At 52.6% G+C, this 15,503-nt stretch overlaps 1 protein-coding gene across 3 annotated transcripts in view; it reads right to left on the reverse strand.

The window, feature by feature from the left end:
- LOC129711483 (rootletin-like) overlaps positions 1–15,503 on the reverse strand; it is a 68,427-nt gene that overhangs the window by 41,682 nt on the left and 11,242 nt on the right. For all 3 annotated transcript variants that reach the window (XM_055659119.1, XM_055659117.1, XM_055659116.1), the window contains exons 2-10: positions 15,324–15,465; positions 14,082–14,230; positions 9,462–9,653; positions 7,681–7,764; positions 6,991–7,091; positions 5,653–5,818; positions 4,589–4,695; positions 3,863–4,090; positions 1,370–1,466 (exon numbers count right to left, since the gene is read on the reverse strand). In XM_055659119.1, coding sequence (XP_055515094.1) covers positions 1,370–1,466; positions 3,863–4,090; positions 4,589–4,695; positions 5,653–5,818; positions 6,991–7,091; positions 7,681–7,764; positions 9,462–9,653; positions 14,082–14,230; positions 15,324–15,342 — 1,143 coding nt within the window. In that variant the 5' untranslated portion in view covers positions 15,343–15,465. The remainder of the gene's footprint in view (positions 1–1,369; positions 1,467–3,862; positions 4,091–4,588; positions 4,696–5,652; positions 5,819–6,990; positions 7,092–7,680; positions 7,765–9,461; positions 9,654–14,081; positions 14,231–15,323; positions 15,466–15,503) is intronic.

The following is a 15,503-nucleotide window of genomic DNA, read 5'->3' on the forward strand; positions in this document are numbered from 1 at the left end:
TAAAAGATTTCTCGTTCATTCCGCAAGCTCTGGCAGCCCCAGGGTTTTATAAAGCAAACAATTAAAGGTATGTACCTTATTTTTACATTAAATGGGGCATGTATATAACCCTATAATTATTCTATTTTCTATAGCGTAGTAGCTCATTTTATCCAGGGCTTTTTTTATATCCCCCCCCCAGTTCTCGGCCCCTCCTGAGGGCAACAATCCCAGCCCCGCTGTCAACATTCTAAACCTGGTATCCCACGTTCCACATGAACCTGTCCGCACTGAAAAACGATTTAAATGGGCATTTATTACAGCAAGGGAAGACTAAATTCCTTTCATTTGGCCTATAAATTAATGTAAATTAGATATAAAAATCATGTTATATTGTGAATTATTTGTGAATAATCTTTGGACACTTAGGCTATTTAAAAATGTTAATCTTTCCTTAAGAAATGTGCTTTTGACTATCCAGGATCACAGCTTTTTTGTAATGCCCATTGAAAATCAATAGGGAACAAGATGCTAATTTCCGAGTATGAAAATGGTCATAACTTTTTTAATACTTGAGATATGAAAGTGAATTTGGTGTCAAATTAAAATTATTGTTATGCTTTATCTGATGGGATAAATTGCAGACTTGATTTTTTAAATCTCAACATTTTGTAACATTGCTAGGATAAGACTGTGTTTGTTTGTCCGTTTGTCCCGGTGAAGGGGCCCTGCACACAGTAGCCGGCCAACAGTCGCATCTCTGTTCATTTTTGTTTTCACTTTTAATTTCAAGATGTTGATCGACCTCATGTGTTGTGACTGTCGGCAGAACAACATCCCTCCAGGGATGAATAAAGTTTTATCGTTTTGTATAAGTGATGGTAGAATTAGGCCATTCGGCCCATCCAGTCTACTCCACCATTCAATCATGGCTGATCTATCATTCCTTCCTGACCCCATTCTCCTGTCTTCTCCCCATAACCCCTGGCTGAAGAAGAGTCTCGACCCGAAACGTCACCTATTCCTTCTCTCTACCTTAACAATATCTACTGACTTGGCCTCCACAGCCGTCTGTGGCAAAGAATTCCACAGATTCACCACCTTCTGACTAAAGAAATTCCTCCTCATCTCCTTTCTAAAGGAACGTCCTTTAATTCTGAGGCTGCGGCCTCTAGAGACTCTCCCACTAGTGGAAACATCCTCTCCACATCCACTCCATCCAAGCCTTTCACTATTCGGTAATTTTCAATGAGGTCCCCCCCCCACCCCCCCCCACCCCTCATCCTTCTAAACTCGCACTAGTGCAGGCCCCGGCACCTTGGGCTGTCAACATCAGGGACGGTGAAACTAGACCCACCCCCTCCCTTCCCCTCGCCCCAGGTTCACCCACCAGGCTCTCCAGCGTCTGGTTCAGGCTGCTGATGGTCCTGTCCCTCTCACTGATCTGGCCCTTCAATCGATCCACAGTCACCATCAGCTCCGTCACTCTGCAAGATAAACGGCACACACATAGAAACACAGGCGCAGGAGCAGACCATTCGGCCCTTCGAGCCAGCAGCGCCACTCAATGTGATCATGGCTGATCATCCAAAATCAAACCCTGTTCCAGCCTTTTTCCCCCATATCCCTCGATTCCGTTAGGCCTAAATCTAACCCGCAACACGTTAGACCATCTTACCATCCACACAAAGAATCTGACTGTACCAAGTACACGTGACAATAAACACAAAGGGCCGGAGGAACTCTGCGGGTCAGGCAGCATCAATCAATCAACCTCCGATTAGGAAGCAGCACTGAGCTCCCATCTACTTATTTGGAGACCCTCGGACTATCTCTAATCGGACGTTATCTTGCATTAAAGTTTATTTACGTTATTCCCTTCATCATGTATCTGTATATTGTGGATGGCTCGATTGTAATCATGTATTGTCTTTCCGCTGACTGGTTCTCTGCCTCAGAGGACGGTGGAGGCCAGTTCTCTGGATGCTTTCAAGAGAGAGCTAGATAGGGCTCTTAAAAATAGCGGAGTCAGGGGATATGGGGAGAAGGCAGGAACGGGGTACTGATTGGGGATGATCAGCCATGGCATTGGCTCGAAGGGCCGAATGGCCTCCTCCTGCAACTTTTGTCTATTGTCTATTGTCAAAAAGTTTTTCACTGTACCCCGGAACACGTCACAATAAACTAAACTGAAACTCAAAACTGATCGGAGCAGAATGAGGCCTGTCAGCTCATCGAGTCTACTCCGCCAATAGATACAAAATGCTGGAGTGACTCAGCGGGACAGGCAGCGTCTCTGGAGAGAGGGAATGGGTGGCGTTTCCAGTCGAGACCCTCTGCAGTTCCTTCCTACAGATTGAGTCTACTCCGCCATTCAATCATGGCTGATCTATCTTTCCCTCGCAACCCCATTCTCGTGCATTCCCCCGACACCCGTCCTGATCAAGGAACCACCCATCTCCATCATAAAGCCCTGTCCCACTGTACGAGTTCATTCCAAGAGCTCTCCCGAGTTTAAAAAAAAAAATCAAACTCGTGGTAAGCACGGAGAATGAACGTAGCGGGTACGTCGGAGCTCGGGGACGTCTCTTAGCGGATCGTAACGCTAACGGCAGGCACTCGGGAAGACTCGCTAACGGCAGGTAAGCACGGGAAGACTTGTGAAGATTTTTCGACATGTTGAAAAATGTCCACGAGAGCCCAGAGCACCGACGAGCGGCCATTACCGTAAATCTCCGAGTTCGAATCAGGGCAAACTCGGGAGAATTAGCTCTTGGAATGAACTCGTACAGTGGGACGGGGGTATGAGACAAAGAAGCTGATCAGCCCAGCACTGGCCTGAGGTGCCACCTGCTGGCAGACATCACAACTGCAGTTTCAATAGGATGAATTGAAACTTCTCTCATCCAGTTCAATAGCAAAATAAACGGCAGGTGCTGGAATATTTTACACAAAACGAAAAAATGCTGCAAATTGCTGCAACGTTTCAGACCAAGATCTTTCAGTAGAATTCTATCCTGTTCTAGAATCTAGATAGACACAAAAAGCTGGAGTTTTAGTTTAGCACAGTAAAGGGTCTCGTCCCGAAACGTCACCCATTCCTTCTCTCCACAGACGCTGCCTGTCCCGCTGAGTTACTCCAGCTTTTTTTGCGCCTATCTTCCCTTTTAGTTTATTGTCATGTGCACCGAGGTACAGTGAAAAGTGCAGGAAGGAACTGCAGATGCTGGTTTACACCGAAGATAGACACAAAATGCTGGAGTAACTCAACGGGACCGGCAGCATCTCTGGAGAGAAGGAATGGGTGATGTTTTAGGTGGAGACCATCCTTCAGTCTGAAGAAATGACTCGACCCGAAACCTTTTCTACACCGATGCTGCCTGACCCGCTGAGTTACTCCAGCACATTGTGTCTATCCAAGCCCAACTGATCTGGAATATATGGGGGACACCATAAGATATAGGAGCAGAATTAGGCCATTCAGCCCATCTGAAACAGATCAGCCATGATTGAATGGTGGAGTAGCCTTGATGGGCCGATTGGCCTCATTCTGCTCTTATCACTTATGAATTTATGAATATGGTAGTGTCCACACACGTGCACACACACACACACACATGTACACACACAGTACACATACGTACACATACACATACACACGTACGCATACACATGTACACATACACGTACACATACACATGTACACACACACGTACACATACACATGTACACATACACACACGTACACACACACACACGTACACATACACATGTACACATACATACACACACATGTACACAAATGTGCACACACACATGTACACACACGTGTACACACACACACATACACTCGCGTAGACACACGTGTAACACACACACGTACCTGCAGCTCTGCTCTGCCCGCTCCAGGTCGTACTTGCTCTGCAGCTGCATCATCTGCCGCACCTTGTCACGCAGCTGTTCCTCCAGCTGTGCCAGCTGTGCTGCCCGCTGCTCCAGCTGCACGGTGGCGCTGCCATCTGCCAGCCGCAGGTGCCCGCTCAGGTTGAGGCACGAGGCGTGGATGGTCCGTGAGGATCGGGCCAGGTCATTCCTCAACTCCGACAGGTCCCTGCAACACGCACACACACACACGGGTCAGGTACAGGGGCAGGGTCCCACCCCCATACACCCCCCCCCCCCACACACACACACACCCCCACACCCCCCCCCCACCCCTACAGCCCCCCCCCCCCCCCACTACACCCCCCCCCACCCCACACACACACACACATCCCCACCACACACAGCCCCCCCCACACACCCCCACACACACCCACACCCACACACCCACAGCCACACCAGAAACACAGCCCACGAACCCCACACAAACGCACCCCAAGCACACAAAAGCACCCCCCACACATCCACCCCCCACCCCACACACACCCCCAACACACCCCCACCACACACCCACCCCACACCTCACTCCACCCCACCCCCATCCCCCCACTCCACCCCATACAAACCCCCCCCCATACCCCACACCCCACAAACCCCACCCCACACACACCTCACCCCTCCCCAAACACCCCCCACCCCATACTCCACTCCACCCCGGGTGTCTCACCGTTCACTGGCCGACTTTATCTCGCTGAAGTGCCGCCGGAAGCCGACAACTTGTCTCCAGAGAGTCAGCAGGCGGTTATGCTCGTTACTGAAGTACATGTTGAAGGACTACGGGCAACAGACGCAGCGATCAGTGAAACAGAGACAGGCGCTCGATGCTGGGGTAACTCAGCGAGACGGGCAGCATCTATGGAGAGCAGGAATGGGTGACGGGGTCGAGATCCATTCCTTCTCTCCAGAGATGCTGCCTGTCCTGCTGAGTTACTCCAGCATTTTGTGTCTATCTTTGGTTTAAACCAGCACCTGCAGCTCCTTCCTGCCGAATCAGTAAAACAGTCACGCCCCGCTTAGCAATCCAGGGTCAGCTCAGAGGCTATGGGGAGAAGGCAGGAGAATGGGGTTTGGAGGGAGAGATAGATCAGCCATGATGGAACAGCGGAGTAGACTTGATGGGCCGAATGGCCTAACTCTACTCCTATCGCTAATGGACTTGCAAATTCATGTTCATAAGTGATAGGAGAAGAATTAGGTCATTCGGTCCTTCAAGTCGATTCCAGCTGATCTATCTCTCCCTCCTAACCCCATTCTCCTGCCTTCTCCCCATAACCCGACACCCGCACTAATCAAGAATCTGTCTTAAATCTCTGCCTTAAAAATATCCACTGACTTGGTCTCCACAGCCGTCTGTGGCAAAGAATTCCACAGATTCACCACCCAGGACATTCCTCCTCATCTACTTTCCAAAGGAACGTCCTTTTATTTTGAGGCTGTGCCCTCTGGTTCTAGACTCTCCCACTAGTGGATAGACCCTCTCCACATCCGCTCCGTCTGAGGCAGCACAAATGAACAGGTCGTGTGGGCTGAGCATAGATGTATAGATGTGATCCGGGCTCTAGAGGGGCCTGAGCAACAGGGAGAGGTTGGATAGGCTGGGACTCTATTCCTTGGAGCGCAGGAGGATGTAGGTGATGTTAGATCGAGGGGGGGGGGGGGGGGGGGGGGGGAGCGTGGTGGTGGGGGGGTGGAGCGGGGGGGGGGGAAGGTGGAGCACCGCGGGTGACGTACCTCCTCCTCGTGCCTCCACTCCACCTCCTTCTGCTCCAGCTCCTCGCGGGCGCGACTCCAGTCGGCGGTGAGTTTGCGCAGGTCCTCGCTCAGCGCCAGGTTGGCGCTGCCCGCCTGGTCCAGCTGTTCCCGCAGCATCGAGTTCACCTGCGCCAGACTGGCGCTCCTGTAACCACAGCCGGCCCGCGGGCGCGTCACAGCAGGCAGGCACGACACGGGTGCCCACACTCCCCCCCCCCCCCCCCCACTCCCACACCCCCCTCTACCCCCCCCCTCATTAGACTCAATAGGAACGTAGAAATAGGTGCAGGAGTAGGCCATTCGGCCCTTCCGCCATTGGCCAGCACCGCCATTCAATACGATCATGCCTGAACATCCACAATCAGTGTTTAAGAAGGAACTGCAGATGCTGGAAAATCGAAGGTAGACAAAAGCGTTGGAGAAACCCAGCGGGTGCTGCAGCATCTATGTGGAGCGAAGGAAATAGGCAACGTTTCGGGAAGGAAATAGGCAACGTTTCGGGCCGAAACCCTTCCGGGTTTCGGCCCGAAACGTTACCTATTTCCTTTGGGTTTCGGCCCGAAACGTTACCTATTTCCTTTGGGTTTCGGCCCGAAACGTTACCCATTTCCTTTGGGTTTCGGCCCGAAACGTTGCCTATTTCCTATAGTGGAGATTGTTCAACTCTTTGCATGGAGCGAAGGAAATAGGCAAACGTTGCCGATTTCCTTCGCTCCACATAGATGCTGCTGCACCCGCTGAGTTTCTCCAGCGCTTTTGTCTACCGCCCACAATCAGTACCCCGTTCCGTTAGCCCTAAGAGCTGCAGTATATCAAACTCTCTCTTGAAAACATCCAGTGAGTCGGCCTCCACTGCCTTGTGTGGGAGAGGAACCCACAGATTCTGATGAAGGGTGTTGAGCCGGAACGTCACCCATTCCTTCCCCCCCCCAGAGATGTTGCCTGAGCCGCAGGGTTACTCCAGCGTTTTTGTGTCTCTCTGGTCCGTGACCCTGCCTGCGGCGGGCGGGTGGTGGAGATAGAAACATAGAAACATAGAAATTAGGTGCAGGAGTAGGCCATTCGGCCCTTCGAGCCTGCACCGCCATTCAATATGATCATGCTGATCATCCAACTCAGTATCCCGTACCTGCCTTCTCTCCATACCCCCTGATCCCCTTAGCCACAAGGGCCACATCTAACTCCCTCTTAAATATAGCCAGTGAACTGTGGCCTCAACTACCCTCTGCGGCAGAGAGTTCCAGAGATTCACCACTCTCTGTGTGAAAAAAGTTCTTCTCATGATGGGTCGGGGGGTGACCCAGGTTCCCCACCTACCTCTGCTGCTCCTCCTCCAGACGGATCAGGATGTTCTCCAGCTCCGTGCTCTGCTCCTCCTCACCGCGTTGCATCCCCATGTCCGTCATGTCCAGCTGGCTCTGGGAACACGGCAAAGGGAAACATTCCGTTATTCCCGAAACCCGAGGGGGAAAGCCCGTTACCGTGGCGACTGCAGGGACAAGCCGATTAGTACGGGCATCGAGGGTCAAGGCACAATAGACAATAAACACAGGAGTAGGCCATTCGGAGAAACTCAGCGGGTGAGGCAGCGTCTATGGAGCGAAGGATTTAGGTGACGTTTCGGGTCGAGACCCTTCTTTGAAGGAATAAGTCGAGACCCTTCGCTCCGTAGATGCTGCCTCACCCGCTGAGTTTCTCTCCAGCATTTTTGTCTATCAGGGGGATGTTGCTATGTACAGAGAGTCTTGCTGAGCTGTGTGAAAAAAGGGATCCCACTGCACCTGATACAGGTGACAATATAGAAACCATTGAACAGTTGATATTTTGAGAAGACTTGATGGGCCGAATGGCCTCATTCTGTTCCCGGAGGTTATGCACAGGGCCATGCTTGTTGCGCAGTGAGGTGGGAGCGATGCCGTTGAGGGGGGGCGGGGGCGACAGGTCGGATGTTTAGGCGAGGGTGTGCTGGCTCAGACGTTGCCCTCCCCCCCCCGCGCTCCCACCTACCTCCAGTCGATGGTGTTCCAGCTCAGTAGCTTTCTCCAGCAGTTGCTGCTCCACCTCGCCGCACTTCCTCTTGTACTGGACGACCTGGCGGAGAGAGCAGAGGGTCACGGACGCACGATCCCGCCACGCGAGGCAGCCCCTCCCGACCCCTCGCCCTATTCGCATCCCGGAGTTAATCTCGCTCCGAGAAGCTAGCGAGGTCGTACACGCCACTGGGGATAAACGGGGGCTACTGTGGACAGGGTGAGCTGCTTTAAATACTGGGGAGTCCACATCACAGAGGATCTGACATGGACAACACACTGGTGAATAAGGCAAGGCAGCGCCTTTACCACCTCAAACAGCTGAGGAAATTCAGAGTCTCTCTGAGGATCCTTCAGACCTTCAACTCTAGAGCTTGTGAAAGCATCCTGTCCGGCAACATCTCGATCTGGTTTGGGAACAGCTCTGCCCAGGACAGGAAGGCCCTGCAGAGAGTAGTGCGTTCGGCCAAACGCACCATGGGAACTACACTCACCCCCCTGCAGGACCTATACACCAGGAGGTGCAGATCCAGAGCCAGCAACATTATGGGGGACCCCTACCCCCCCAGCAACGGACTGTTCCAGTTCCAGCTGCTACGGTCAGGCAAACGCCTCCGCTGTCACGGTGCGGAAACATAGAGGATGAGACGGAGTTTCTCCCCACAGGCCGTCAGGAACGTAAACGCTACTCTCACCAGGGAATAATTTACTGTTGTGCCTTAAAAAAAAAGTAAATACTGGTTGTGTTCTGTTGTTGTGTGTGTTGTGTTGCACAATCCCGCAGGCATTGCCACTTTCATTTCACTGCACATCTTGTGTGCACATGTGACAAATGAAGTTGACTTGACTTGATTAGTGTGACTTGGGTGGGGGAGGGATGGAGAGAGAGGGAATGCCTGAAGTTACGCTAAATGGATGGAGGTGGTCAGAGAGACAGAGTAGGGTCTGCGTCTACAGTGAGGGACTCTATGACTCTGAATGGATGCAGACAATTAGCCAGCCAGAATGCAGTACAGATTGTGTGTGTGCGTATGTGCGTGTGTGTGTATGTGTGTGTGTGTGCGTGCTTGTGTATGTGTGCGTGCATGTGCAAGCGTGTGTGTGCGTGTGAATGTGTGTGTGCAGATGTGTGCGTGTGCATGCGTGTGCATGAGCTCATGTGTGCGTGCATGCCTGTGTGTACGTGCGCATGTGTGCGTGTGTATGTATGTGCGTGTGTATGTACCTGTGTGCGTGCGTATGTGGGTGTGCGAGCTCATGTGTGCGTGCACGCCTGTGTGTGTACGTACGCATATGTGCCTGTATGTATGTGCGTGTGTGCCTGTGTGTGTGCGTGTGTGTGTGTGTGCGTGTGTGCCTGCGTGTGTGTCTGTGTGTGTGTCTGTGTGCGTGTGTGTGCGTGTGCGTGTGTGTGCGTGTGTGTGTGCGTGCGTGTGCCTGCGTGTGCGTGTGTGTGCGTGTGTGTGTGTGCGTGTGTGTCTGTGTGTGTGAGTGTGCCTGTGTGTGTGTGTGCGTGCGTGTGTGTACATGTGTGTCTGTGTGTGTGTGCGTGTGTCTGTGTGCGTGTGCCTGTATGTACGTGTGTGTGTACCTGTGTGTGTGTGTGTGTGCGTGTGTGTGCCTGTGTGCGTGTGTGTGTGTGCGTGTCTGTATGTGTGTGTGTGTGTATGTGTGTGTGTGTACATGTGTGTGTGTGTGTGTCTGCGTGTGTGCGTATGTGTGCGTGTGTATGTACGTGTGTGTGTGTGTGGCCGTCACCTTGGACTGCAGCTTCTGCACCAGCTGAGCTTGCCGCTGCTGCCCCTCCTGGTAGGCATGGAGTTTGCGTTTGTACGACGTCTGCTCCTCCTCCAGTCGCCGCCTCAGCTCGATGTTCTGCTGCGCCAGGCTCTTGTTCTCCAGGCTCTCACGCTCCCGCTCTCCCGTCTCCAACCGCAGGGACTGCTCCAGCTACACACACACACACAACACACGCACGCACGGTAAAGATCTGCGCTGTACCTCGGCACACGTGACAGGCGTACAAGGTCATGAGGGGAATAGATCGGGTAGATGCATAATGAGCTGGATTCTGTCCACACAGACCATCGATCACCCGTTCACACTAGTTCTATGTTCCCACTTTCACATCCTACACACACGAGGGAGCAATTTACAGAGGGTCGATTAACCTGCGATCCCGCGCGTCTCTGCTATGTGGCAGGAAACCGGAGCACCAGGAGAAAACCCACGATGACACAGGGAGAACGTGCAAACTCCGCACAGACAGCGCCCGAGGTCGGGATCGAACCCGAGTCCCTGGCGCTGTTCTCCCCGTGACCGGCGTGGGTTTTATCCGGGTGCTCCGGTTTCCTCCCACACTCCGAAGACGTGCAGGTTTGTGGGTTAATAGGTGTCCCTGTTGTGTAGGATTGAGCTAATGTACGGGGTGATCGCTGGTCGGCGCTGACACGGTGGGCCGAGGAGGCAGCGGCTAAATCAATGCGCCACCGTGTCGGCCATCTTGCGGAGACCCCAACGTATTATTCCACGAAGAATTTTTTAATTAAATCTTCAGATTTTCATGAAACTTGCAAGGGCACGACAAGTTGGGATCGGTTATTAATCCTCTGGCTCCTACAGTTTGTCAGCTGGAGATGGTTTGTGCCGCTGTTATGGAGAGTCTATATGACATTACAAGCTGGCAGCTTGCGGATCTCAGACCAGAGGGAGCACACACACACACACACAGCAAATGGCGCGCAGATGGAATAATCATGGGCGACCAGCGACGGACTCAAACATAAATCACCTCCTGAAAATAGAGGCGTTCGCCAGGGATTGTTTACTGAAGAAATAAAACACTTTCCTAGCCAAGTTTCAATGGGAATATAACGTTAGATTTTTAAAAATTATATATATATATATATATATATATATAGTCAAGGATTGATTATTAATCGAAAGGTAACACATTAGTGCAGCTGGGAATTCCGCTGCATCACAGCGCCAGAGACCCGGATTCGATCCCAACCTAGGCTGCTATCTGTGAGGAGTTTGCACGTTCTCCCATGGGTTTTCTCCTGGTGCTCCGGTTTCCTCCCGCGGAATTGGTCCCATGTGAATTGCCCCCTAGTTTGTAAGGAGTGGATGAGAAAGTGGGATAATATGGATCTAGTATGAACGGTGGCCGGCATGGGCTCGGTGGGCCGAAGGGCCTGTTTCCACCCTGCGATACGATAGAAATTTATTCATCCCAGGAGGGGAAATTGATCTGCCAACAGTCAAAAAAAAACAAAATACATGAAACATGAAATTAAAGTGACGAGTGGAAAGGATTGGGGGGGGGGGTGCAAGGATTGGGGAGGGGGGGGGGGGGGGTGGGGGTGTCAGTCTCAGTCTACCCCACGACAGAAGGGGGAGGAGTTGATAGCCACAGGGAAGAAGGATCTCCTGTGGCGTTCTGTGCTGCATCTTGGTGGAACCAGTCTGTTGCTGAAGGTGCTCCTCGGGTTGACCAGTGTGTGTCACGGAGGGGGTGAGGAGCTGTATTGTCCAGGATGCTCTGCAGTTTGAGGAGCATCCTCTCCTCATCTGTATCGCTGGTACTATGTCACATCCTGGCCTCCCTCCTGCTATCCATTCACATCTCCCATATGGGCACTTAATCCCCAATATGGGCCAATTCATTGCTCTGTTGTCAATAAACACATACAGACACACTGGCAATGTGGTTTGGTTTAGAGATCACCCCGCACACACTAGGGACAAATTACAGAAGCCAATTAACCTACAAAGAATAAGGAGTAAGCCATTTAGAACGGAGACGAGGAAACTTTTTCTCACAGTGAGTGGTGAGTCTGTAGAATTCTCTGCCTCAGGTGGAGGCCGGTTCTCTGGATGCTTTCAAGCAAGAGCTAGATAGGGCTCTTAAAAATAACGGAGTCAGGGGATATGGGGAGAAGGCAGGAACGGGGTACTGATTGGGGATGATCAGCCATGATCACATTGAATTGCGGTGCTGGCTCGAAGGGCCGAATGGCCTGCTATTGTCTAAAACCTGAACGTCTTCGGAGTGTGGGAGGAAACCGGAGCACCCGGAGAAAACCCACGCAGGTCACGGGGAGAACGTACAGGCAGCACCCATAGTCAGGATCGAACCCGGGACTCTGGCGCTGTGAGGCAGCGACTCTGCCGCTGTGCCACCGTGCCACCTATCGTGTGGTCGTTTCTTTGGGACCCCAATGTATCGTTCCGTTAAGAAAACAATAATATTTCCGTCAGATTGTCATTAAACCTGCGTGGGGCTCGACAACAAGCTTGTCTCGGTTCAGCAGCTTGACCGCTGCGCTAACATGCCGCCCTCCGCCCGAGAATGCCAGCACATAGCGGGAATATCACCCCACACAACGCCCTTTGTGCGCACACACACACACACACACACTGCCCCCCCAAACAGTGACTCATCGCCCCCTCCCCCCCCTTCATCTGCTGATGAGCATCTGCCGACCAAAACAATCTCTCTTTATCTTTCCCACCATAGGCCGAGGTTGCCATAGCAACGCCTGGGATGGAATTCCTCACGTCAGTCCTAAAGAACCCAATCACCTGCCCACTTAAGCCTCCTATTCACCCGCAGCCAGGGGTCAGATGAAAGGCCCGGTCTCTGGATGAGGCATCTGTTGCCCTGGGAGGGCTTGTGCCACTCAGACATATTGTCCCTGTTGCTGCATCGGTCTCCCAGGCCCCGACTACAAGGCCCGTCACCACGGCAACCGGCTTTGGGAGACGGCCTCTCGCTGTTTGGCTTGGAGACATTCAGCTTGGCCGCTCCCGTCTGCTCTGCCGCGGCAAAGGGCCGTGGAGTTATCCTGCCGTACAGTAACACCGGAACGGCGCAGCGGTAGAGCTGCTGCCTCACGGCGCCAGAGACCCGGGCCACGGGTGCCGTCTGCACGGAGTTTGCACGTTCTCCCCGTGACCGCGTGGGCTTTCTCCGGGTGGCACAGTTTCCTCCCACATCCCAAAGACGTGCAGGCTCAACATACGACAGTCCCGCCATCCCGGGAATTAACCTGGTGAACCTACGCTGCACTCCCTCAATAGCAAGAATGTCCTTCCTCAAATTTGGAGGTATCACTAGCCAACGCTCCCATTAAGCTCCCATTAAGGCAGCCTTGAACCTGGGCCAAACTCGGGCCTGCCCAGACATGTTCTCGGGTTACTCAACTGGAAAGACAAGCCCAGGCAAGTTCTCCGCTCTTAGCTCAGGTGTTGACGACGCCACCATTCGCCTTGTTCCCGATAACAACGCACATTCCTGACTGGAGATCTAAATCCATGGCAGCAAACTACGCACAACTCACGGAGCCACAATGCGCTTGTACTGATTCCAGGAACCGCTCCAGGGTGGCGGTAATCGGCTACCCTCAAACCCCAATTACAGCAAAAAAAAAAATCACACCAGTGCTGCAGGAACTCAGCGGGCCGGGCAGCATCTGTGGTGGGAAATGGTTCAATAGACAACAGGTGCAGGAGTAGGCCATTCGGCCCCTCGAGCCAGCACCGCCATTCAATGTGATCATGGCTGATCATCCCCAATCAGTACCCCGTTCCTGCCTTCTCCCCCATATCCCCTGACTCCGCTATCTTCAAGAGCCCTATCTAGCTCTCTCTTGAAAGCATCCAGAGAACCTGCCTCCACCGCCCTCTGAGACAGAGAATTCACAGACTCACAACTCTCTGTGAGAAAAAGTGTTTCCTCATCTCCGTTCTAAATGGCCGATCCCTTATTCTTAAACTGTGTGGCCCCTGGTTCTGGACTCCCCCAACATCGGGAACATGTTTTCAGACTCTAGGGTGTCCAAACATGGTGCCTTCAGCATCACTTGTGTCATTGTAATGATGGATACACAAGGAACCACAGATGCCAGTTTACACTATCGGGCACAAAGTGCTGGAGTAACTCGGTGGGTCCGGCAGCATCTCTGGAGAACTGTGGCGTTTGACGGCACGGTGGCGCAGCACCAGAGGCCCGGTTTCGATCCCGACTACGGGCGCTGTCTGTACGGAGTTTGCACGTTCTCCCCGTGACCTGTGTGGGTTTTCTCCGGGTGCTCCGGTTTCCATCCACGCTCCAAAGACGTTTGCAGGTTAATTGGCTTGGAACAATTGTAAAATAGTCCCGTGACAGTGTGTGTGTGTGTGTGTGTGTGTGTGTGTGTGTGTGTGTGTGTGTGTGTGTGTGTGTGTGTGTGTGTGTGTGTGTGTGTGTGTGTGTGTGTGTGTGTGTGTGTGTGTGTGTGTGTGTGTGTGTGGCGTGTGGATGTGCGGGGATCTCTGGTCGGCACAGCCTTGATGGGTCGAAGGGCCTGTTTCCGTGCTGTATGCGTCACCTACCCGCTCACTGATGGCGTTGTATTTGATGGCCAGCTCGTCCCGCTCTGCGCGGCTCTGCGCCATCAGGTCCTCGACACGGGACAGCTCCTGCTGCAGGATGCTGTTCTCCTCCTGCAGAGGCTGCAGCGACGACATCTCCTGCGCGTCAGCTGCAAGGCAACGAGAAACCATGCGTGCCCGTTAGTTTGCAAGTCGAATCGGTAGTTCAATGCTAGCATTTAATCAACAGGACTGGAATACAACAAACAGAGATGCTGTAATGCTGGGGCTCTATCAGGCGCTGGTCAGGCTGCATTTGGAGTATTGTGAGCAAATGTGGGCCCCATATCTGGGGAAGGATGTGCTGGCTCTGGAGAGGGTCCAGAGGAGGTTTACAAGAATGAGTGGGTTAGCATATGATGAGCGTTTGACGGCACTGGGCCTGTACTCGCTGGAGTTTAGAAGGTTGAGGGAGGAACCTCATTTAAACCTATACAGAATAATGAAAGGCAGAGATAGAGTGGATGTGGAGAGGATGTTTCCACTGGTGGGAGAGTCTAGGGCGCTCTTTTAGAAAGGAGGCGAGGAGGAACTTCTTTAGCCAGAGGGTAGTTAATCTGTGGAATTCATTGCCACAGAGGGCTGTGGAGGCCAAGTCAGTGGATATTTTTAAGGCAGAGATGGACAAATTCTTGATTAGAACGGGTGTCAAGGGTTATGGGGAGAAGGCAGGAAAATGGGATTTGGAGGCAGAGATCAGCCATGATTGAATGGGGGAGTGGACTCGATGGGCCGAATGGCCAAATTCTACTATAACTTGTGATCCTGGAAGGCAGCGACTCTACCGCTGCGCCACCGTGCCGCTTATTTAGCTGGGGAAAGGGGGCAACCTCCATCTTTATACCCGCGCGGCTGGAACGGTATCTTTGACCCCGCCTCCTCCGTGTGCAGAACCAGGGGCCACACAGTTTAAGAATAAGGGGTAATAAGCCATTTAGAACGGAGACGAGGAAACACTTTTTCTCACAGACGATGGTGAGTCTGTGGAATTCTCTGCCTCAGAGGGCGGTGGATGCAGGTTCTCTGGATGCTTTCAAGAGAGAGCTAGATTGGGCTCTTAAAGATAGTGGAGTCAGGGGATATGGGGAGAAGGCAGGAACGGGGTAGTGATTGGGGATGATCAGCCATGATCACATTGAATGGCGGTGCTGGCTCGAAGGGCCGAATGGCCTCTACTCCTGCACCCATTGTCTATTGTCTTACCTGAAGCCTGCTCCTCCATGAAGTTTTTGGTGATAATTTCCCGTATCCTGGCGGAGAGACAGGTCAGTGGTGATCCCTCTTTATCTCCCCGAAATACGAATCCTTGCCCCTTCCCGGCACCCTGCACGGAATGTTGCAGCGTCTGTGAGAGAGACGGGGAAAAGTAGTCAACGCCGGGCA

Source organism: Leucoraja erinacea, chromosome 30, assembly GCF_028641065.1.
Source record: "Leucoraja erinacea ecotype New England chromosome 30, Leri_hhj_1, whole genome shotgun sequence".
NCBI classification, from domain to species: Eukaryota; Metazoa; Chordata; class Chondrichthyes; order Rajiformes; family Rajidae; genus Leucoraja; species Leucoraja erinaceus.